The sequence below is a fragment of the Rhododendron vialii genome, chromosome 6a (genome assembly GCF_030253575.1).
Source record: "Rhododendron vialii isolate Sample 1 chromosome 6a, ASM3025357v1".
In the NCBI taxonomy this organism is placed as follows: domain Eukaryota; kingdom Viridiplantae; phylum Streptophyta; class Magnoliopsida; order Ericales; family Ericaceae; genus Rhododendron; species Rhododendron vialii.
This window is the reverse complement of record NC_080562.1, coordinates 34,081,112-34,106,902: the sequence shown is the minus strand read 5'-3', so window position 1 is coordinate 34,106,902 and position 25,791 is coordinate 34,081,112. Positions and strand designations below refer to the sequence as shown.

The following is a 25,791-nucleotide window of genomic DNA, read 5'->3' as shown; positions in this document are numbered from 1 at the left end:
ATAAAAGCAGGGTAGAAACAACTCATTTTTAGAAAAGGACGTGATTTTGGCAATTTGTTTTTTAATTGTTTTCTTTACATGATCAAAACACAAATTGAAGTGCCAATAACTAGAATTGAAATGCCAAAATCAAATCCCTTTCGGAAAAGGCAAAATGTTGTCCTTGTAGTCAAGCTTAGCAGAGTGGAAGATGAGACAACTTTATGAGAATAAATTCTTTCCACTGGTAGTGTAAAATTTCACTTTTTCACCACCACCATTTTCGGTTTTACCGTGTGTTTATTGTTAATCTGAACCATTCATCTTGTAGATCCTACATAATAGTGTATCCATGCAAAAAATAAACTTGATCGGACATCAATAGAAATATCAAAAAATTGAATTTTACTTTATAAAATAGATAGTTTATCTTTATTATTATTGATAGAAATTAGATCGTCCATTTTATAAATGAAAATTCAAAATTTGATATATCTATCGACTTCCGATCAAGCTGATTTTTTGCATGACAATACTATATTGCGAGTTTTAAAATATGAATAGTTCAGATCACAATAATAAACACTTGATAAGATCCATAATAAACGATAATAAAAAAATGAGATTTTACACCGACAGTAAACATACACAGTGGTTCTCCGACTTTATTCTCCATGGGGTCTCTTCATCTCATCATTAGGGAATACGATGAGACTTTTCTTCTTCATTGGCTCTCTTCCTGTCAACCTTTTCCAAAGGACCCTTAACATTTTGATTTTCGGAATTGCTTTTCCCTCTGGTGAAACACTACTACGGAGTATTACTAGATCATCCTGTATGAGCGCAGAAAGAGTGTGTCAAAGCATCCAATTTTAAATTAATTGATAAAGAGTACAGAAGCCGTCTAGATTCATATATTAATTTTGAAAGAGATAATTAATCAATGTGGAATAAATTCCAACCGGAAGAGAATTTCTCTTGTTCAAGCTGTGATTTCGGCAAAGTGAATGATCTGACAGATTCCTAGGTATATCTCTTCATCAAATATCAATAGGGGATACGAGAAGACTTTTGTCTTTATTGGGTCTTCTCTCTTCCTGTGACCTTTCCCAAAGCACCCTTTTAACATTTTGATTTTCGGAATCAGAAATGTTAGGGACAAAAAAAATTTATTCTGAAAGTACTTTGAAAAGATCAATTAGTAGTTGAGATTCACTTTGATGTGTGTGACATAATCATCAAAATGATTCTCAACCATTGATTGCTGTTTTCGAAGTACTTTCGGGATAAATTTTTTTTGTACCTAGCATTCCCTTTGAGAATTGCTTTTTCCTCCTGTGAAACACTACTTTACAAGATCATCCTGTACATGCACACACACAGAGAGGGAGGGAGAGAGAGAGAGGGGGAGAGAGAATAATCTCTTGTTTAAGCTGTGCTTTCGGCAAAGTGATTGTTCTGATACATTCCTAGTACATCTTTCCTCCCCCTGTGGCCTTTTCACTTCCTTCCTTCATAACTAAGAAAACCCACTTGGGCCACTTCTCTCTCTCTCTCTCTCTCTCTCTCTCTCTCTCTCTCTCATGCCTATGTTATGACCCTCCTCTGTTTCCCCCTTCTCTCTCTAAGCATTTCATCTTTGGTGAGGTTTAACAATGCGGAATGGGTTTTTGATTTCTTGCCGTTGTTATTGCAGATAAGCACTTATAGCTAAAGAAATCTAGTAGAAAAGGGCGGGAAACTATGATGACGAACGGGGATTCGTCAGATAAGAAGAAAGCGTTGTCTCAGTTAGATTTTACTGATTTGGTGCTCTCATGGTCTCTTCAAGACATCCTCAATGAGAATCTCTACAAGAACGAGGTTTCATTTTTGCCCCCTTTTTTTCCCTATCATTCCACTGTGCACTGACATTTAGATATAGAATTTCCCCCTAGCCTTTTGGGAATAGATTATTGATTTGTATAATAAAAAATAAGGGTCCCCTAATAATCCATAAAAATCTTAACAGTATGAAAATGAATTTCCAAGTTATAATACCAGCAAAAACTACGCAATCAATTAATCCCACAAAACAGGGATATACGTGGAAAACTCTGGAATGGGTAAAAACCACGGTGATGAATCAAATCACTATAATCATTGTGCAGTTATAGATATACCTATCCAAACGTAGTAAATTCTCGTAACGTTCTAAGTATCACCTGCGGAGTCACACGTATACTGCACCCAAATCGCCAACGGCCTTGAGTCCACAAGCCCTCCAAACCTACTAATCAAAATCTCCCTTTCGAATGGCTCTCGAAGAAGCTGTTGATTCTATTTATTTTTCCACTGCTGCCGCCCGTTTTTCTTTCCCTTAGCCCCGTATGTGTAGCATATGGCTTGCACACATTTCTTTTGACGTTCTTTTCTTTTTATACAAGGCTGTGCTTTCAACCTAGGCACAGGAACTAACAAGTCCATATATGGATATCTTTGTCACGTTGCTTTTCATTTAAAATAACAGGAGGTGCCGATTGATAACCGGATTGATCCGTCCATCGATCCGTCTTCGCCAAAATTCGTCTCGTTGAAGCCGACCTCTTTTTTATCCAGAATGCTCACTCTCAATTTCAAATAATAATGATTACTTCCACTCTAATCCTATACAGACTCACTAACTTATAAAAAGATAACAAAATTACAACTCGATATAAAATATGTGTTTTGTCATGCGGAATTGCCAATGCAAAAGACTTTGGAATTTGGTCCTTACATATACCATGATACCCCTGTCCCATTTTGTTTGCGCCTATGGGAGAACGTATCATTTTCAACTCCAAAAATTACTTCACGATTTTTTTTTTTTTGTACCGCTCAGAACGGTGTTGAAAAGTTCGAAAAAATGTTCTCGGAAATACTTTGTCTTTAAGGTCAAAATGACACGACTTCATGTAACAAGCAAACAAATTGGGAGGGAGAGAGAGTAAATGAGTAACAAAGTTGGTTGTTTCTTTCGATGGAGAACGTGGTTAATTATGATAGTTTGTCTTATCCTACTCCGGCTTTGCCGAGCTATTTCCTGCCGAGGTCCTTTGGTTTTTTTACTCTATTTCGAATGTTTATGAACGACTTTGGAGGTTGGCATTTTTAACCTTTCCTTGGTTGATATCTGATTTGAGATTATTTGTTGATGTATCTGAACTGATGAATGTTATGCCTCTTTTGACTTGACATCTTTACGCATTGTTGAAATTGATTGTACATTAGTAGGAACTGTAAAGGACCAAATTTCCCTTTTAGCTTTTGAAATCTTCACTAGTTATGGTAGTTCATGGAACTGTGATATATATAGTCCCCTTCTCCTAAGGACCACCTTAACTTAATAAAATAAGGACCTCCCTTTTTCGATAGAATTTCGATGATCCAAGCCGCTCAATGTGTTCAGAACGTGATTTTAAGGGTACCCGCGAGAAATCAGCCAAAAAAAAATGACCAGAAAGGCTTCATCCGAGCAGTTTTTGTTTGTTTTTTATCGAACGGTTCAAATAAAAACTGCTCGAATGAAGCCCTTCCCGGTCATTTTTTTTGCTGATTTCTCGCGGGTACTCTTAAAATCACGTTTTGAACACATTGAGCGGCTCGGATCATCGAAATTCGAACGGAAAATGAGAGGAATGGAAGGACCTCCTTATTTGAAAATGACTATATATATATATATATATAGTGGTTTTCGGATTTTAAACAAAATCCGCACCACCACTTAGCCGTTGGATCGTGTTTTCAATGGTCCAAATTTTAATAAAACTTTTCCGGGGAAAAGTTAATTGTGACCGATCATGAACCTTCTGCAGATCCGGACCATTGAAAACACAATCCAACGGCTGAGAGGAGAGGTGCGGATTTTGTTTAAAATCCAGGAGGACTGATAGGAAAACCACTGTGTATATATATGGTCACACATGGCACTGGTTTAGTTGTAGCAAAAAAATTTGGTTTCACTTTATTTCGATATAGGGAGATGTCTTGAAAATTCCAACGAAATCACATACAAGTGTATGCTACAATGCTTTGATTGGTGATGAAGATATTTCAAAAAATTAAATCCAGAAGAATGTTGTGGAAAGAAAAGCTGTGTTTTAGTGATGTAAAAAGCCATCCCAGATATCAATAATAACTCCTCAGTTTTTATTGTATTGTCTCCAGTTATATGTGTTATATGGTGTTAAGTGACCAATTATTGTAAAAGCTTAAGAAGGAAATGTGCTCAACAATGTATATCAACCTTTTCTACGCCCACCCTCACATCCAGTCCACGGCGGACCCAAAAATTCAACATAGTTGGGGCACTCACTTGATCATAGTTGTGACAAATTGTTCATAATGATCACAAAGAGATAATACTTAAATTAAGCTTTTATTACTAGACCACAAAGTTTGTAATGCATAATCTTGCCAAGAAGTTGTAAAAGAAACACAAAAATTTAAACCTTTTTTGATAAAGATTGTCAAAGATCATTTTACAATTGATCTTGAAGGATTTCTTAAAATAGGATGCTTCAATCTGTGACTTTTTTAACATTTCTTTATGACTATTGGAAACAAAAAAAACAAGAAGAGATACCCCAACTAGACTAACAATCTATACACTGCCAATTGCAAATCAACAAACGCGAAGATAAAAAAGCTGAATGAGAGAAGTCTATATATTTCAAAGATATGCAAAAGTGGCATGTGGTGATTCAGTGTGGATATTATGCAAATATTGTAATTATTCATGGATGCAACTTCATGCAAGTAACACCAGGGGTCTGTGTTGTTTTATCTAAACATCTGTAAGGGCTCGGTATTGCAAACATCCGTGGCACAAAATCCATCATGGTAACAGTCATGCTAAGTTGCTAAAACGTGAAAAGAAACAAAGATAGAGATACCAAATGATGAATTTCAATAAATTTGTTTTCCAAGGATAATTTGAGTTTGTTTCCACGGTGCATTGGACTCGAAAAATCATTGTTTGTTTCATTGAGTTTCATCTTACATTGTTCAGTTTTCAAAGTAGTGCTAGTTAGTACTTGTACTTGATTGTGAAGCTATATATCATGTAGGTATTTTTTTTATTGAATCCTTGGGAGTGACAATGGTGTAAAATGAGCAGGCTGATGGGTAAGGCGTAAAAATCATTGTTTTAGACCAATTCCAAGATTGATCTCGTAAAGCAAATAAATGCAAAATATGTCATGATACTGTTATACAATCCTTTGCTTATAAAGACATTTGAGGCATTTAAGTATGATACACCCCTGGGGACATAAAAGAATAGTTGTATTATGCATAATTATTTGAGAGGAAGAAAACACGATCTAGAAACTGGATAGCTCCCTTGTGGTTGATTATAGTTGTAGCATCCATGCATGTACAAAGGCACAGTACCACTTTGGTCATCCAGACTAACCAACGGGCTTCATTGGAAAATAGCCATGATCATTTCCGACACAAACAAAAGCACTCTTAAATTTAGAAGGTGAGTGAGAATTAAAGAGAGGTTATAGGTCTTAAATTTTAGTTATCCTGCGCATTTTGTTTACTCAATCCATGTCAAAGTTACAAATGAATCAGATATTGTTCAGAGAAATAATGATTTATTGAAGGAGTGGAATGGTCATTCCACTTACTATGAGAAATGGGCAGTCCAATAGACTTATCTTTTCAACTGGCATCTTCAAATGCATAGCAAACATGGGAAAGCGTCACGTGACTCATGTTCCAGGCCATTGTTACGTATCATTTATGCCCTTAAACTGTTGAGAAAATCAAAAGCTTATGTGTTGATTTTATTAAATTTTGTGAGAAAGTAAAGATTTTATGGCACGGCAATCAGTAGTTTGTGTGGTGCTGTTGCTTTCAAACTGCATGATGGTTCCTACTTGATAGACGTAGGGGTTTCGGTTGTCTTCTGTTGTATAGTGATTTTGTGATAGAGATTACTTCTATTGTAATCCTAAATACTGTTTCATTGATCAGAGAATACTGTGGAAATTTCTTGCAAAATGAACTACAATGAGTTTCTTCTTCTAAACTTTGTGTACAAGGAAGAAGCTAGGGTAAGAAGAATATACGGTATAATCATGTAATTTTATCCATTTTGTTGCCATCGCTGTCCTGTATATTGGTGATTAATAGGTTTTGTACGTTTAATGAATATGAACAGAAATAAGATATCACACAAATCTAGTTCTGTTCCTTCTTGCTAAGGTTTCCAGAATGGAACATAGAAATGGATGTTTTGAATTGCAAAACACATCAACTTTAGTTGAATAGAATCTCGATAATTCAAGTCTTTAACAGTTTCAGAAATGGTTTACATTCCCATTTGTAGTCAGTAGTCATACGCATGCGCTTACATTACCGTATTCAAGCCTCTCTTTTTTGGTCAAACGGAAATTCAAGCCTTTTACATGGTATCAAAGTGTACTTTACTGGAAAACTAACTATTTTATATGCATGTGAAAAAATTTGCTATCCTAATGTGGTCTATTTGCTATTGCCTATGGGCCTGTCAGCTATGACCTATTGCACAATAAACCCATGCTTCATACTTGGTGTTGTACATTTTCTTAGGTTACTTGATTTAACTATTACTTGCAACCAACATTCATTGCTTCGGTTTTAGGTGGAGAAGATTCCTGAATCGTTTGAATCGGTGGAGCATTATCTTGGTTCATTTGTTTTCCCTTTATTGGAGGAAACCCGAGCAGCATTGTTTTCCAGTTTGGATAGTGTTCATGAAGCACCTTATGCTGAGGTGATCTCCCTTAATGAGTCCAAGTCGTACGGATCATCTTTGTTTGACATTAAAGTTGATTACTGGAGGAACAGATTTAATGACCTTGGAAAGGAGCCTTACAAAACCTTGCCTGGGGATGTTTTCGTCATTTCTGATGTAAAACCTGAAAGTCTGTCTGATTTACAACGAGTTGGAAGGATGTGGACTTTTGCATCTGTCACTAGCATCACCGAGGAGGAGAATGAAGGCGATAGTTCATCTACCCATTTTAAAGTCATAGCGTCGAGAGACATTGAAGTGAAAAATGGGTTGAGGGAATCGCTCTTTGTCGTTTTCTTGATGAATATAACAACTAACAAAAGAGTATGGAATGCACTACGCATGTTAAGGAATCTCAAGATCATCAAGGAAGTTCTTTGTGCCGATTCTTCGGTAAGAATTGCATTTAGTTTTCTACTTAGTGGATACTAAGCCATTAATATGTACTCATATATTGCAGCATGTGGATAGTTGAACGTGGTTAATTCATGCAGGTTCTACCAAATAATGTCTCAATAATTTTTTTATACTGATTGTATTTCTGATAAATTTTAAGACAATGTATTCGTGTTAGAAATCAGAAAGGTAGAACTGATGAATTTATCATGGAAATCTTCCACTGGGTTGCTGGGTACACAAAATCAGATAGAAGTATAGAGAAGTCCAAAAAGGTGCCTACTTGTCATTAAGAGATAGTAGTAAATCCCTTTTAGCACACATGTGGCCTTGTCTATGGAAACCTTGATCTTTGCTTCACTACAATTGTAATTTTCATTTTGTATCCTTTCTTGGATTTGTAGTTTTTAACATCATTGTTTTCTTCATTCTCTTTTCATTAGTTATTAGTGAAATGTCTATGGGACTTTTAGTTGGTTCATACTGATCTTTTGAGTCTGAAATACAGGTTCAAGAGGATTGCAAACATTGTAGTGCTTATAAGAAGAGCCATTTGACTGATACAGTTGTTAGGAACCTTTTATCTAAGCTGAATGAATCACAAGGAGAGGCGATCTTGGCTTCTCTTCATGGAATTAAGTGTAGCCACAAGTCTACCGTGGAACTTATATGGGGGCCACCAGGGACGGGGAAGACGAAAACAGTTAGTGTGTTGCTTTGTACCCTTTTAAGGATGAACTGCAGGACGCTTATTTGTGCTCCTACAAATATAGCTATAAAGGAGGTTGCTTCTAGGGTTTTAAAGTTGGTAAGGGAGTCCTCTGAAGCTGAATCAGAAGAGGAGACTTTCTTTTGTCCTTTGGGTGATATTCTCTTGTTTGGGAACAAGGAGCGGCTGAAAGTTGATTCTGAAATTCAGGATATCTACCTAGATTATCGTGTTGAAAGGCTCGCAGAGTGTTTAGGACCACTGACTGGTTGGAGGCATTGTTTAACAGCCATGGTAGATTTTCTTGAAGACTGTGTTTCTCAATACCAGGTTTTCATCGAAAACCAAAGAATGATCAAAGAAAAAGAACACATTGATCAAGGTGAAGGTACAAAGGCAGAATTCAATTCATTTCTTGATTTTGTGAGAGACAGATTTAAAGTCAATGCCTCATCCCTGAGACAATGTGTATTTAGATTATGTACACATTTACCAAGGAGATTCCTTTTGGTACATAATCTCCAAAACATGGAAATTCTCATTCACTTTCTTGGTCATTTGGAATCATTGTTGTTTCAAAACAATTTGGTTTCTGAGGAACTCGAGGAAATCTTTTCTCATGATAATGCAAGTGATGATATTTATGAATCTTTTGGGGATACAAGGAGAAAGTGCATTTCTGTTCTAAAAACCCTTCGACTTTCGATTGAAGGCCTTGAACTGCCAAGTGCCATGAACTCAGGTTCAATTAGGGACTTCTGTTTCCGAATGGCATCCTTGATTTTCTGTACTGCCTCAAGTTCCTATAAGCTCCATTCAGTGAAAATGGAACCACTGAATTTGCTTGTCATTGATGAAGCAGCACAATTGAAGGAATGTGAATCAACCATACCTCTTCAACTATCCGGTCTAGGTCATGTTATTCTTGTTGGTGATGAGTGCCAACTACCAGCGATGGTTACTAGTGATGTAAGTAAATGCTATTTTATTAGTCATATTACGCCACAAAACTTAGGATATTTTTGGAACTAAGGAAAGAAATTGAAAAGAAGGAAAATTAGAATTTCTTCTTCGCTTGTTTGGTTTTTTAGTTGTGAGAGAGAAGGTAAGTGAATTTATTTCCTTCTCATTTTGAAAATTTCCTTTCTTTTTCTTAGCTCCTTTTGTCTTCGTTAATTTGAGCTGTTTATTAGTTTCTTTCCTTTTTCTTGTAAAATAAAAAATGATAACCTTTTGTCATTTAAATTTATTTAACTTTTCATTTGGAACATTATAAGTGAAGAGAAATAAACACCTTGCGTGGAATTTCTCATTAACGTCTTTTCTTTTCTTCTCTTCTTCTCTATGTTTTTCTCTTTCCACACCAGCCAAACATAGCCTTGAGCAGAAGAGAATTCTTGTATAGTTTTTCCATAAAACTTTTCTGTGTTCTATTTTGTTTTTCTATCTGTGTTCTATTTTGTTTTTCTACCGCATTTTTTTTGTAGCATTTTCTATACATTGAACATATGCTCTGTTGTTTGATAGGTCTGTATTGAAGCTGGATTTGGAAGAAGCTTGTTTGAAAGATTGAGTTTGTTGGGTCATCCGAAGCACCTTCTTAACATGCAGTACAGGATGCATCCTTCAATAAGTTCCTTTCCAAATTCAACGTTCTATTTCACCCAAATCTTGGACTCTCCACATGTGAAAAGGAAAAGTTACGGAAGGCAGTATCTTCAAGGGTCAATGTTTGGTCCCTATTCTTTCATTAATGTTATTGGTGGCAAAGAAGAAAAAGATGATGCTGAACATAGCAGACGAAATATGGTTGAGGTGGCTGTGGTTGTGAAGATATTGCAGAATTTATATAAAGGTATGTCAACTTATGTCACCTGTATTACAATCTTTACGTTGGGTGATATGCACTATGATTCATGAAGATGGTATGTCTTTATCTCATCAGTTATCTTCTTGCTGATGTTAATGTGTTGATCTTCTGAAGCTTTAGTTTCTGCTTAAATGTCAGTTTGGAATTTGCACTAGTATGAGGGATAGGTCTAGCTGATAAAAAAAGCTTGTAGCTTCAGTAGTTTTTACCCCCTTGGCACCTTATCTATTATATAAAAATTACATTTTGTTGCCTGCCATGAAGCACACCAAATTAAGTATTAATTAATGGGGCTCTAGGAGGGGTAGTCTGGGTACGAACATTTGTCCTCAAGTTAATAGGTCGAGTTTAACCAACTGCTGATAAAAATACAAAAAGTATCAACTATTGAAGTACTGCTGTCAGAATAATGTTACTGGGCATGAGGAAAAACAATAAATTGATGCTTCACTAGGGTCTAGAAGTAAACCGGGGAATGTCATGGGCCTAGGGTTGCAAACAAGCCGAGCCAAGCCGAGCTTTATTGTGCTCAAGGTTGTTTATTAAGTTTTCAATGAACCCGAGCTCGAGCTCAGTGAAAACTTAATGAGTCAAGCTCGAGCCAAGTGGTCCTTGGCTTGACTCGAGTTCGAGCTTGTTCACGAGCTTTAATGGGCCAATGGAAAACGTAAATATATCCTCGCATAGGCCTAATACAACCAAAAATATTTTGATTGTGAAGGTAAATATCTTTCTTTTTTCCTATACTCTACAAGAAAATAATCTCAATTTTAGAATAATAATATGTAATATGTTTTTTTTAAAGGATTTTGCATCAAGGTATCAAAATGCTAATGCTAATTGTGGGTAATTAGCATAAAAAGTCTACTACGTCTTGGCTTGTGAGCCAACTCGAGCTGATCCTCTACTGGCTTGTGCTCGGCTGGATAATGAAACGAGCCTAGAATTTGAGCTTGAGCTTGTTTATTTACGTCTCGAGTCAAGCTCGAATGAGCTTTTACCGAGTCGAGTCTTGAGTTCGTTTGCAGCCCTACATGTGGCTCAAGGTATGTCTAAAGTTGTTTTCTTATTTATTTTCTTTTGAGGTTTCCTTTTCCTAAATGTTGTGCATGAAAACATTGAGACTTAAAGAGACACGGCTGTGTATCTTTGGGATGGACCTTAGCAGTGTTCTAAAATAAGGAATTAATCGTTGGCGGGGCCTATCCGATTAGGTCGACTAACGATAAATCGCTGATTACTAATTAATATGCACTGATTAATCCGATTAATCACTCGAAGGTGGCCGACCACCCGACTAGCGCCTAGCGACTTTTAGAACATTAGACCCTAGTGTTAATGACACGTAGATATTTTTGAAATTCTTTCCCACCAATAGCCAATTTTACTCAATATCATTTGGGCGAATTACCTGATGACCCCCTGAGGTTGTTACTTGGCGTCCACGTGACATATCAAAATTTTCCTCAATATCGAACTTGAGGTATAATTCTTCTCAAACACAAAAAAAGTAGAGATTCCATGGGATGTCAATGATAGGTAACATTTTGTTGGTTTTGAAATGTAGAATTTCTTTGTTGTTTGCATGTGCTATTTCATACTATTTACTTTACTTTTGGTTGTGCTTCCTGTATTGGACGATGCTGCTGTACACAGAATGGAATGTCTCCAAAAAGAAGATTAGTGTTGGCGTGATATCTCCCTACGCTGCTCAAGTTGTGGCTATCCTTGATAAACTTGGACGAAAATTTGAGAATCTTGATGGATTCACTGTGAAGGTGAAGTCAATTGATGGGTTTCAAGGCGGAGAGGAAGACATCATAATAATATCGACAGTAAGGTCTAATCATGGTGGATCTGTTGGGTTCCTTTCCAGTCGTCAAAGAGTTAATGTTGCATTGACCAGAGCTCGGTATGGATTTATAGATTTCTCTCCTAAGATTACTATGTTGGTGTTTTTTGCAACCTTTACTTGTGGTAAAAGATGCATGTTTAAAAGCACAAGTCAAAAATCACCAAATTGAGCATCCCAAAAAACCTTTTTTTTTTTTCCAGCTTTATAAAGTTGTTTTGACCTATAAGCCAAAAGCAGAAGCTCTGGCAAACAGACTGACACATTTTCCAGTATTTAAAAAGCCACTATAGAAGAGCCACAGCAGAAATACGGTGAGTTATTATTGTTGTTGTTAGAGCTTGTCCCACTTTGGTTAAATATAACCTCCAAACCTAGTATATGAGCCTAGGCAGCCTTTCCAATCATTGCCAATTGGTTTTGAGTTGGATGCTTTAACATGGTATTAGAGTTTGGTTTTCGGAGGCTTTTGGACAAGACTCTTTGTTGTTGATGGTTCGTTCCCCCTTTGTTTGTCGTTGAAAATGATGGTTATCGTAAGTGTTGAATCGTTTGTTTACCTCACTACGTGCGAGTCAGGGGTCGCATGTGCGTGGAAGTGTTAGAGCTTGTCCCATGTTGGTTAAATATAACCTCCAAACCTAGTATATGAGCCTGGCAGCCTCTCCACTCATTGTCAATTGGTTTTGAGTTGGATGCTTTAACCATTGTTGCTATGTAGGTGATGAATGTTTGTGGCTTTGATTCCTGTATAGGCATTGTCTTTGGATCGTGGGAAATGAAAGGACGCTAGCCAGTAGTGAATCCATCTGGGAAGCATTAGTCCGTGACGCTAGGCATCGTCAATTGTTCTTTGGTGCTGATGAGGATAGCGATATGGCCAAAACCATAATAGATGCCAAGAAAGATCTTGATCAGCTTGATGATTTGTTGAACGAAGATAGTATACTTTTTAAGAATGCCAAGTGGAAGGTATAGATCTTCTGGTGGTTAAATGATGTCCCTTCATTTCTATAAAATCATTGGATTTTAGACTTAAGCTCGGTCAGAGTTCGGATTAATGTTTATCTCATTATCATTGCCCATCCCCAGGTATCCTTCAGTGATAACTTCAGAAAGTCATTTCAAAAGCTGAAATCAACCCGCATAAAAAAGTCAGTCATCCAACTATTATTGAAGCTTTCATGCGGTTGGAGACCAAAAAAGAAGAATGTGAACTCAAATTGTGAGAGCTCTTCGCAGATCTTGAAACAATTTAAGGTTGAAGGGCTCTATATTGTTTGCTCTATAGACATAATAAAGGACTCGATGTACATCCAAGTTTTAAAGGTTTGGGATATATTGCCGTTGGACGAGATCTCGAAATTGGCTAAACGCCTTGATGGAATGTTTGCTATGTACTCTGATGATTTTATCAATTTCTGCAACCAGAAACTCTGTGATGGGTATGTTCCTTTCATTCAGTGGATCAATAATGTTTGTTTCCATTTGGATCTGCCTTATATATTTGTGCATATGTTGACAGTACTTATATATTTGCAATGGAGTTCAAGTAATTTACTTGTTTAATGTATCTATTTGTGTTTAGTGATAAAGAAGTTCCGATGAGTTGGGGGCCATCTTTTGATATTCCCCGGTTTAAGAGTCTTTGCAACCATGTGCTTCACAATGAGTCAATTGATGGTCTTATTGATGGTCGAAGTTATTTTGAGAACTCAAAGGTGAGCGAAAGCTTGTCATTGATGAAATTCTACTCTTTGTCATCTGGTATGGTGAACCACTTGCTATCCGATGACACTGGTGGAGAACTGGACCTACCATTTGAAGTATCAGATGAGGAGTTAGAGATTATTCGGTTCCAAAAAAGCACCTTTATACTTGGAAGGTCGGGAACTGGAAAAACTACAGTTTTGACCACAAAATTGTTTCAGAAGGAGCAACAACACCATTTTGCATCTAAAGGACTTTGTGGAGCAGGGACCAATACCAGTATAGAAACAAGCCAAAAGAATGATGTTGGTGAGTGCATTTTGGAGACCAAGGGAAGTGTCTTACGCCAACTTTTTGTGACAGTTAGTCCAAAGCTATGCTACGCTATCAAACAAAATGTGACCAACCTGAAAAGGTACGCAAGTTGCTTACAAGATTATTTGAAAAAGTTGTATTGTATTTAGGCTTGCAATTACTATATTTTACTAACCAAGTTGAAATTTGGTGATTAGCTAACTAAAGCGTTACAGCATCCTATTTGGTTTTTTGTCACTTCATCAAGTTGATTGTTCAAGCATTTTTGGAGGTTGCATCAAAGATAATGTCTTCCCATTTTATTTTTTTGGTTCTTTTCTTTGGTTTGGGTTTGCTGGTAGATCTGATTGTTGAAAGGACTGCTTAGTGAGACAAAACTGAGTTCTTTAATTCAAATAGCTTACAAGTCATACGGGTTTGGTCGTCTTGGGATGGTTATTCTAGAGTTTATAAGGTTTACATCTCTAATGGATAAAAGAGACAGTCTTCAGTAGTTGTTTACGTTGGAGTCGTGACATATTTCACATCTTGCTTCTATTAATAAAAAATATGCACCGCTTGTTCATCGAATTCCTGAATAAGTGACACCTAGGACATTTGCCATTGTTACATGTTACTCGGCAGTGTAAGTATATATCATGTTGATTTTAGCTAATAAACCAATCAACCATACACTGTAATTGGAGCACTCGAGGAATGGCAGTTCAAAATTTGGATGCATCTCCCCTTTTTGGATTCTGTTGGAAAGCAACAAAGAAATAACAGAATCTCTGTAGCATGTACCCTTGGCCGGAGGTCACGAACTGGTGTTGGACTGTTGGCAGACACCAGCACTCTCTGACACTCTCCAGACACATGTTCAACACTCAAATCAGAAGCATCTTACATTTTTCTCTCCCACTTTTAGATTTGGACTCTCCGGGCACACTAGAACACTTTAGGATACTGCATGGACACTCTCAGGATGCTCTATGGACACCCGGGGGTTTTCTTTTAGTGTAATAGTTGATGGTTAATTGAATTTAAAGAAACATGTAAGCAATAAAACATTTTTGTTGAAATACTTTGTCAAGGTTGTACTAATAAATTTGGAAAATAGGATATAAGGAATTTTGATTGTAATTAAAGCAAGTGTGTCCCCAACGAGTCGTGTCCTCTAAATTTTGGAGATTTACATGTCGAAGTGTTGGTATTGTGTCGCGTGTCCATATGGTGCTACATAGAGCACAACTACTACTTCTTCCCTTATTTTCATTATAGACTTGGATTTTGTTACCTTGATCAATTCTTAAGATAAGTTTTCCTAAATGAGCAGTGAACTCTCCAATGTTCGTTAGTTATTTGATATCTATCATGAGGATTATGTTTTGCCTTTGTCATCGAAGACATGTTTTATGTGGTTCTATGTTCCAACAGTCTTTGGGCTTTATCCTAAACATGCTTTTTTAACCAAATATGTTGAGCAAAGGAACCATTCACCAGAAGATTGGACTATAGATACCCATACTTGCTAACGCTTTTAGTACATGTACCAGAAGTTACAATTCTGAGGATACTTTTTACTAGTGTAGTTTGCTATTTGGTAGGTAATTTATTTTTTGTACTGCATCTGCCTGTTCCCAACTCTCAACATTATTTATATTCGTGGCAAGAAATTGGTAAATATTACCGTAAAGGTTAGTTGTGTGTTCAAATGGACAATGACCTGTTAATTTTTTTCCCGACAAGTATGCTTTGTGTACTTCTAGAAACATTTAGAGGATTTTTTTTCCGTTTTGAAGGCCTTTGCGCTGTTTCTCATTATTTGCATGATGACAATTGTTATCTAACCCTAAGCCAAGTTTTACGCATAGGTTTGCTTGTGGGGGGAATTTCTCTGGAGAAAACAGTTCAATCGGGGTGGATGATCCAGCTCATTTTAAGGATATCCCTGATTCCTTTGTTGACATTTCCCCTAGCAAATATCCCCTTGTAATTACATTTCACAAGTTCCTAATGATGCTTGATGGGACAATGGGAAATTCATACTTTGAGAGGTTCCTTGATGCTTGGGAGTATTCTAAGTGTGGAACTATAGGTTCAAGATCCGTAGCTTTGGAAACTTTTTTAAGAATAAAGGAGGTCAACTACGAGAGGTTTTGTTCCTTTTATTGGCCCCATTTCAATTGCCAGAAAACAAAGAAGCTTGATCCTTCTAGGGTCTTCACTGAGATAATGTCTCATATAAAGGGTGGATTGGGAGTGGGGGAGACCCATGAAGGTAAAATCCGTCAGGAGGATTATGTTATCTTGTCTGAGTGTCGGGGGTCCACTTTGAGTAGGGAAAGGAGAGAGAGGATATACTCTATCTGTCAAGATTACGAAAAAATGAAAAAGGATAATGGTGATTTTGATTTGGCCGATTTCGTGAACGATATTCATTATCGACTAAGGAATGAAAGATTTGAAGGTGACAAAATGGATTTCGTATATGTTGATGAAGTGCAGGATTTGTCAGTGAGACAAATTGCACTTTTCAAATATATTTGCCGAAATGTGGAGGAAGGCTTTGTTTTTGCTGGTGATACAGCGCAAACTATTGCTAGAGGAATTGATTTTAGGTTTGAAGATATAAGAAATCTATTCTACAGAGAGTTCATAATGGAATCAAGAGGTGATGGGTCTTCTGAAAGAAATGATAAAGGACTTTTGTCGAAAGTTCGCAACCTTAAACAGAATTTTCGTACTCATGACGGTGTTCTTAGATTAGCACAGAGCGTAATTGACCTTCTTTACCGGTTCTTTCATCACGCTGTTGATATTTTGGAACCTGAGACAACTCTTCTCTATGGTGAGGCTCCAATTCTTCTTGAATCTGGCAATGATGAAAATGCAATTATAACTATTTTCGGAAAGAGGGGAAACGGAAATGGGGACATAGTCGGTTTTGGTGCTGAGCAGGTGATATTAGTACGGGATGATTCTGCCAGGCAGGATGTATCCGAACATGTTGGAAAGCAAGCTCTTGTTTTGACTGTTGTGGAGTGCAAGGGTTTAGAGTTTCAGGTATGTGTTTGCTGTTAATGGTTTTATATATTTTTGTCTCATGAATTTTGAATTGGCACCAATTTGGACTATCCAACAGGTACTTATTCATGCATTTCCAAATTCTATTGACATTTTAACTATGTTCCGGTTACGTATTCGAAATGTAACCGAAATTCCAATTGTTAGCCAACTGAAACAGCGAAACATCATACCAAATCCAATTTTTTATCCTTAACTTTTCCAATGTCGAAAAGACAAGATAAGGATATCCCTATTGCACTGAAGGAATAAAGTAGCCCTTTCTTATCATTCCAAATCATTCCGCTGTTGGCTAATGGTTATTAAGATGTTTATACAACAGAATGACCAGTTTGGCATGGTGAAAACAAAAGGCTAAATGGCACATATTGTGCCATCTAAAATTTCTCTTTTGAGCCAAAGAGTCTGTTGTTCCACATCCAAGTAATACGTCAGAGACTGTATTCTTTCTTTTTATATAATTACTGAGTTAATTCTTATCATTTGTAGGATGTATTGTTGTACAACTTTTTTGGCTCATCACCACTGAAAAATCAGTGGAGAGTAATATACGAGTTCATGAAAGAACAAGATTTGCTGGATCCTGGAACTTCCTTTTCCAGTTTCAATGAGGCAAGACACAATGTCCTGTGTTCTGAACTGAAGCAACTCTATGTGGCAATTACTCGTACAAGGCAAAGATTATGGATTTGTGAAAATATGGAGGACCTCTCCAAGCCCATGTTTGACTATTGGAAAAAGAAGGGCCTTGTGCAAGTAAAACAGTTGGATGATTCACTTGCACAAGCAATGCAAGTTGCAAGTAGCCCCCAGGAGTGGAAGCAAAGGGGTATCAAGGTCTGGTTGATCCCTCCCAATGTTTCTGCTGCTACTAATGTGATCAGTACTAGTGTCTCTTACCATTATTGCTGTTGTTATTAAATGTCCATCTTTATTAGTTCATTCTAATTTCTAGGGAGTCCAACGTTTTAAAAAGACAGAAAATTAGCCCGGTACTGAGTTAGCAAAAGAAAAAAAAAGGGACATAGTTATTACATTTTTTTGTAAATTTTGTAGCTTCCCCTTATAAAGTTTGAACTTTTCCATATTTTTGTTTATCCCGCTCTGGAGGAGTTCATCAATTTCAAAAGATAATTCCCTATGGTGTTGGAAGGAGATGTTGACGCGTTCAATTGTTCAAGAACTCAATACCAACATATGGGACAACCAAAAGTTAAGAAATTTACTACAGAAAAGGGACGGACAGGAGTATCGTTATGATCATTATCGTTTTTTTGTTGCTCTTGCAATTATCCTGCTGCTCTGTTGTTATGCCTCTTTTTTGCTTTTCTCTTTTTCCTGAAGCACCTTTCGATTTCTCTTACGGGTTTTATGAATGCTTGTTCTTCAGCTATTCTACGAGAATAACTATGTGATGGCAAAGATGTGCTTTGAAAGGGCAAAAGACAGATTGTGGGAGAAAAGGGCTAGCGCTGCTTGCTGCAGAGCTTCTGCAGACCATATGCGTGGTTCAAATCCTGAAGGGGCTCGCAATGCCCTAAGGGAAGCTGCTGACATATATGATTCCATTGGTGATGCTGAATCTGCTGCCCAATGCTTTTACGAACTGGGGGAGTATAAAAGAGCAGGTGATGTTTTGCCTCTTCTCAAGGAGGCTTGTGTCACGTACAAAATATTGTTAACAGTTTTTGCTTTTAATGCTAGAGAAGTTAAAGTGCCCTCAAGATTTTTCATTTTTCGTTAAATATTTCTTCCTTGTAGTTGGGAACAAATTGTACTAGTTTGCAATTGTCCAACTACCAAGAACTAATCTGGTATTGACAAGTCGGATTAAGGTAGGGTTGGGAATGGGGTGGATCGGGGACGGATTTGACCATCCCTGCCTTTGATCCCTGAACCCCATATTTGCCTCCATTTCTTCCCCATTTCCCAAACAGGAAATCACTTCCAATCTTGATCCCCGGCCCAACCCGAAATTTACCTTAAAAAAATTAAAAAGTAAAACTTTTCATTACGACAAATTCCAGCCAACCGGATACATGGCGAAGAGCCCCAATACTTTGATTATCAACTTTCCGGATTTGATCGAGAAACTGTACAATTGGGGTTTGATGCTCGAGGTGGTGATGGAGTTGCTAATCGAAAACAATGTCGAGTCGTTCTGGGAATGACTTGCATATATAGATTTTTATATTTTTACGAATAATTATAAGGTATGCAAACACTATATTAAATATATATAGTAAAATACGGGGTGGGGATCGGCAGCGGTACGTGGAACTGCCTTCAATCCGATCCCCGGAATTTTTTAATTTTTGCCTCCGTATCCAATTCAATCCCTAAAAAAAAAAACAAAACTCCAACCCAAAAAGGGCGGGGAACGGAGTGGATCTGACAACTTACTTGATTGTGGATAAATATGTCACACAAAGGCATGCGCTCTGTTGACATAAATGCTTCTCAGTTCTCACTTTATTCTTCTGAAAAAATGTATGCTCTGAATTTTGTTTTTGTTGAAGTAATGCACAATAATATAGTTGGACTGAATGTTTGAATGGATTTAGTTCTCCAAGTTTCTTTGTTGCTGTATTGGGCATGTATGCAAGTGTGAATCAATTACTTGGTTTGACAGAAGATGGATTTTCTTTTCATTTGGCTCATTTTAGTGGAAGTAGTGTAGAATAAGCCTAGAATTCTACAACTGGACAGTTGACGACCTAGCAATTGTATATCTGCAATTTGGTGCAATGAGGATGTGAGTTCAAATCCTGTGGAGAGGGGGTTGATACACTTGGTAATGGTTGAGTTGAGATTGGGTTAATGTAGATTCTTCTAATGTGTTACCCAAAAGAGATCCTGGACTCTGGAGACATAACTGGGCTCTCCGAAAGAAGCACACTCATCTTATTCTTATGCTGAATTCTGTTAAGACAATTTGTAGCATCAATATGCTTGTTGTAGTTTGTTGTCTTCATCTCGTTTTCATTCTGTAGTTTCTTTCTTCTAAGTCTCGAGCTTTCCAATTTAAGCTTAAAACTCTTTTCGAATTAATTTAATCTGACATCCAGCTCATTTCTTTTTGTTATTGCAGGAAGAATTTATGAAAAGTGTGGGGAATCTGAGCTAAAAAAAGCTGGGGAATGTTTCTCTATGGCAGGTTGTCATGAGAAGGCAGCTGAAGTTTATGCTAGGGGAAAACACTTTTCAGAGTGCTTGTCAGCTTGCACGAAGGGAAAATTACATGACATGGGTTTGGAATACATCCAATTCTGGAAAGAGCATGCCCCGAGAGATAATGTCATGTCTAAAACAAGTAGCGAAATTGACAGAATTGAACAACAGTTCCTTGAGAGTTGTGCAATGCACTCTTATGAGCTTAAGGATAATAAATTCATGATGAAATTTGTTAGATCTTTTAACTCGATGGCTTCAAGGCGCAACTTCTTGACGCGTGTGGGTTGCCTTGACGAGCTTTTAATGGTTGAAGAAGAATTTGGAAACTTTTCGGAAGCTGCAGAGATAGCAAAGTTGAGAGGAGATACTCTACGTGAGGCTGATTTGCTAGCAAAAGCTGGACGCTTCGATGAAGCATCCATGCGTATCTTATGGCATGTCTTTTCCAAATCTTTGTGGGTATCGGGAAGCAAAGGTTTGCCTCTAAAGCATTTTCCACAAGAGAGTGAGATTTTCGAGAAAGCCAAGTCATTTGCGAAAAACAAGTCAGATCTCTTTTATGAGTTTGTCTGCACCGAGGTTAGCATTTTATCAACTGAAGAAATGAACTTGTTCGTATTGAACCAGTATTTAAATGCTTCACGTCGTAATAAAAGCCTCAGGGGCAAAATCTTATGCACTAGAAGAATTCTTGATGTTCATCTTCATTCAAGTGAATTAACGTATGTGTGGGAGGATGAACTACCAGCCGATCTGATTACGCATTCAGAAGAAAATGTTTTGCATAATCAGATTTCAGTGGGAACCCTGGTTTGCTTTTGGAATCTATGGAAACAGGAGGTTGAAAATATCTTTGAGTACCTTACTTGTCTTGAAACCCAGGCCGTTAATGATGACCATTTGAACTATGGTGACTTTTGTTTGAATTATTTTGATGTGAGGCAATTGGACAACGTGAATATGAAATTTGTTATTTTGAACTCTGATGCTGTTTGGGTGAGAGAAATTAAGTACCGCTTTCTTCAGAGGAGCGGAAATTTTGTTTCCATTGAAGCTCGCCATTTTGTTTATGCTGCTAGGAATCATTGGCGATCAGAATTGCTTTCTGTTGGTCTACGGGTGTTGGAAACCCTTGAAGCACTTCGTAAGTTCTCAAGCAAGAACTCCATTTCTGATTTCTGCCAAAGCATGACTCTTGTGTACATATTTGAGGTGACAGAGAGTCTTCTGGGATCCAAATATCTTGATTGTAAAAAACAAGATACTCAGAAGTTGCAAAATTTTCGCAAGCTCTCTACTGCAGCATATTTCAACATTGCTTTTCCTTCAGAGTGGCGGAAATCATTGACCAAGGATATGACTTCTCTGAGGGGCAGTGCAGTTTCCTGTAATTTACTTGAAGAGGTTATTGTTGACAATATTAGCTTCACGGATGAGCTAACCTATGGGCAAATTGGGAGGGTAGTGATGATATGGCTTGGTTCCGGAAAGCCGACTGAAGAAGTTTACAAGAAAATTTCTGAGAGGTTTGACTCAAATTCACTGTGGAAAGAATTCGTTGATGCCCTAAATGGGAATGCGAAATCTGAATTTTTGCAGGAATCCACATCAGGCATTTCATCTGAGGTTCCAAGAGAGGTCTCTTCTGTATATAAGTTTCAGAGAGCTTTGGAAGATGCTTATAACGTCCATTGGAGACAACGGGACTATATATCACCCACTTGTTTCGTGTATCTTGTTGAGAGGCTTTTGATATTGGCTTACTCCTTCCAAGGGTTCCTTTTCACCACAAAATCTTCATTTGTGGAGTGGCTAATTTGTGAGCAACCACATGCCAAACAAAGTGCTGATGTTGCAAATGCGAAGCGATTTCCCACCAGCGGCATTTTTAACTTTGTGGTAAACATCATCAAAGAGGTCCTTGACTGTAAGCAAGATACAATAGAGTGGATTGGAAAATCGGATCTCAATTTCAAGTCCTACTATCCGTTGCTGTTGTTGAGGCTGGTTGTCATGCTCTGCTTGCTCTGCGTGAACTGTGGGAAGTATTACAATTTTCTTTTTGAGGTACTGGCGAGGAATGATATTACATCGTGGCTCCCTAGGGAATTCTATGATGTCTTCAGGAAAAAAAGGAAGTATGTGAACTTGACTTTGCTTGCTGAAGCATTCATGAAGATTGAGGATCCTCTTGTTATAGTGAGCTTGGGAGAAAATTGTTCCAAATTTATATGTCCTCATGCCATTTTCGTGGACTTGAGAGTTACCCACAGGAGAGAGGACATTATGGAAGTATTGTTTCAGACGGACAACAAAGCCCCTCTAGATCAAACTGTATCTGTATCTGTCGAGGTGGATGCAACCAATTCTTGTGGAAAAGAACTTTCTTCAAACATTGAGAAAGAGAAGATTTCCAAGGCTCCATTTTCAAACTCAACATCCCTCACAGATCAGAATGTGGAAAATCAGAATACAAGTGAAGGCAACCGGCAAATGATATCTGGGCTCTTTGGGAAAATATCTGATGCATTGAAGGCTGTAGATAACATAGGACATGGAGATTTACAGAATTTTTTGTCTGGTGTCTCAACGATAAAGGTAATGCAAAATTACTTGCTATTAGATTTCATACAATCGAATATTATTGGATAATGATGTAGTGTATTCCTTTTTATTTCGTTGTATGACTTTCAGGTGGAGGTAGAGAAAGTTATAAACCTCGTAACTGCTGCACTGACTGAAAAGATGGAATTTAACAAAGATAAGACAGAATTTAACGAAGATGGAACCCCTGTTCCCAAGCCAAAGGAGGGTTGTAATGCGCTGCTCACCCCCACCGACCTTTTTTCAGCGCTTGAAAACATGGTTGATGAATTTAAGCAGCTATCTTCTGCGCTGAATGTGAGGTGTGTTCAAATCTATTTCAATTTCCTGTTAACAAAAAGTAAGAAATATTTCTTGGCTAGAAATAAAGAATGAAATGTATTTGGCGCACATGAGTCAACTTCTTGTTTTAAATCAAGTGAGGTAACTGGAAAGGTTGCCACAGAGAGTTAGTTTGTCCGCACAACGTGGGGATTGTCACAAACGTGGAAGGCGGAGGTGAGAAAGCTTCAAGAGGTGGTCGCCAGCTGCTTGAGGAGGTGGAAGGATGTGAGGGAATCGGAGGTGTCACTGGATGTGGCTGAAGGTTACCTTTGACAATTATAGGTGGTTGCCAGATGATTTCGCCGGAATCTGTAGGTCGTGGCTGGAGGGATTCCAATGCTAGGGGGATAGCTAAAGGTGGTGGGGAGGGAGGAGATAGTGAAAACGTGTTATAAAAACTCGGAAACCCCGTTTTTTGTGTTTCACAAGCTCTGACAACTTGAAGTGTAAGCATTCTTTTAGAAAAGACAAGATTTATCTAGGGCTGCACAAAAAAATCAGATGAACCGTGACACCGGTCCGAACACAAATTCAAAAAATTAGAAAACCGTGAGATACAGATTAGAATTGGATTTTCATTTCAAAACCGTGAATTAACCAAACCGGACAATTAGATAGTTAAAAAATAAAAAATATGCATATATGTAATACATAGTAAGTAAATATAATTTTATGTAGTATTATATATATATCTGTGTGTGTGTAACCCTTGGATAATGCTCGAATTTGGTTGCTTAGATGTAATGCTTGGATAATACTTTGATGGTTTTTTTTGCTTGGATAGTTGGAAGTTTGGAATGTGGAATACTTGATGTTATATGCATATGCTTAGAACCTGTGAATGCTTGGCAGTACTCCTCCATTACATACAATATATACGCTTAGAACGTGTGACTTGTGAATCTGAAATCAAAGTAGCACTTGGATGTAGAATACTAGAACTTGCGGAATCTGATATCTAAGTGTTTACTCTAATCAGGTTATTACGTTTTGGAATACGGAATCAAGTATTTAAAATTAAAGGTCATGAAGGATTTGGTTGATGTAATCCGTGGATTAAAAAGGAACCAAACGTGACTCACAGAGCGAATTGGAACGGAACCGTGAGACTTTTGGTCCGGACAAGGATTACATCTTCTAAAAACTGTGACTCGCTGATTAAGATTGGATTCATAGGAATCCGATTCGGTATAGACTGTGTGCAGCCCTAGATTTATCAATGTCTTTGTCTATAGTTTCCAGATGTTTCAAAACAAAAACAAAAACTTTACCGGAATACCCTTTACAGTTGTTAAGGCTTGGGTTTACTTGTATGCTCATGGCCATATCGTATACGCCTACATAGTACTGTATACGCTTTGTATTTGGTTTCTTAGTAAAGTTATTTGAAATAGGCACCAGTTAAGAGAGTATGTTTTTGATATTTGGCAATAGACTGATATTAAAAAAAACTAATTTGCTTCAGTGCGTGTATCAGATCATTCATTTCCCCCTAGTTTTCGATTCCGGTTGGAACACAAGATGTGATTGATGTATGAACCTGCATTTTGGTGCTGTAATTGGGAAGTATTATTGTTTTATATCTCAGCAGTTAGGTTTGTTGTATGGTCGAACAATATAACCAGTCAATAGTTTTTTTTTTTGCCTATAATAATATTGTTCTTGAGAACCCCTAATGGTAAAGTAAGTGCAAATGGTAATCTTCGACTGTCATATCTCGTGGGTGGAATTAGGTAAATCTTGCAAACAATTTTTATGGACCAAATGCCTAATTCATGCATGTCTGCTTCATTATTTTAGGGGAATACTGAATTAACCGGATTGTGTTTATTGATCTTCAGTGACAGTGAAGTAAAGAGAAACATTTCAATGATTACCTCACTTTTGAAGAGTTTTCACACAAAGAGGCCAGAGCTGGAAACTTTGTTGAACCAGCTGTTCATGCCAAATGATACAAATTCTAACATAGTGGCGTCAGAGACTAATAAATTGTCAGAAAACGAAGGCAATCACAAGAAGGTCGAGGAAACAAGCAAATCTGGTAAAGGCAAGGCTGTGGAGGCTACTGTTTCAGGAGCACGGAACAGTGGTCAAGACGCTCAAGCCAACAAGAGGAAGGGAAATAACAACTCCAAAAAGGGTAAAAATGGGAAAGGAGGCCGAAAGAAAAAATAGGTAGACATACTTTCTGTGGTGGTTCAAAGGTTGGGTATATAATCAATCTCTTATTTTGGTGTTGGGGTATAATGCCAGCAATCTGTAGTTCTTTGAATACTTTTTTATTCTGCTCAATAGTTGTGCTGGAAGTATTTCAATCTAAGGGGTGCAAACATAATGAGGTAAAAATTCTTGGGTAGTATTGTGCGTTCTTTTGCACTCTGATGTTTCTATAATAAGATTGCTGGAAGTGAACTAGTGATGCAGCAGATGGAGTTTTGACCGGTGCACTTTTGCAGTTACCATGCCGTGCTCTTTCTTTTTTATGTTAAATTTTTACTCACGGAAAGATGTGAATAAACTTGGAATTCAACAGTGAAGGTGGAGATAACAATCCGCACACATAAATGTACTAAGCCTGTGTTATGATCTTAAACACGGAAGGATTTGCAGATGAAAATTATGGTGAAAAGATCTACCTTAAGATCAAAACTGAGCCTAAGTGAATGACACCCTAGTTGGATTCCGCACTGAATTCCAAGTGAACTTGCGTACAATCTATAGCTTTCGCGTTGGGAAAAGCTAATGATCCAGGTTCAAGAACCCAATTATGCATGCAATTCCAAGTGTCAACAAGCACAATGGAATTCTTCCATGAAGGAAAGGAAAAAAACAAAAATTAACAGCACAAAAACTATGTTGCAGCTCACTAGACCATTCAGTTTATCGCTTATTAAGAGAAATATCTCTGTACTCATACAAGATGACGGAAGTCTCTGTATTCTAATTTATTACAAGATAAGAGGAGGAGATTTAGCCGAAGAAAT

At 37.5% G+C, this 25,791-nt stretch overlaps 1 protein-coding gene across 3 annotated transcripts; it reads left to right on the top strand.

The window, feature by feature from the left end:
• Positions 1-1,434: 1,434 nt before the first annotated feature.
• On the top strand, positions 1,435-25,263 carry LOC131330732 (uncharacterized). 3 transcript variants are annotated; one of them, XM_058364414.1, is made up of 15 exons: positions 1,814-1,842; positions 5,986-6,065; positions 6,635-7,180; positions 7,692-8,861; positions 9,420-9,747; positions 11,419-11,674; positions 12,370-12,586; positions 12,707-13,059; positions 13,203-13,739; positions 15,493-16,684; positions 17,195-17,542; positions 18,096-18,333; positions 19,797-22,477; positions 22,574-22,785; positions 24,649-25,263. In XM_058364414.1, exons 2-15 carry the CDS (start codon positions 6,012-6,014, stop codon positions 24,980-24,982), a joined length of 8,466 nt encoding a protein of 2,821 aa, XP_058220397.1. In that variant the 5' UTR covers positions 1,814-1,842; positions 5,986-6,011; the 3' UTR covers positions 24,983-25,263. The 3 variants fall into 3 exon arrangements, with proteins under 3 accessions (XP_058220396.1, XP_058220397.1, XP_058220398.1); XM_058364413.1 differs by lacking the exon at positions 5,986-6,065 and having other exon boundaries at positions 1,435-1,842; XM_058364415.1 differs by lacking the exons at positions 1,814-1,842; positions 5,986-6,065 and adding an exon at positions 4,763-4,842.
• The last annotated feature ends 528 nt before the right edge of the window (positions 25,264-25,791 follow it).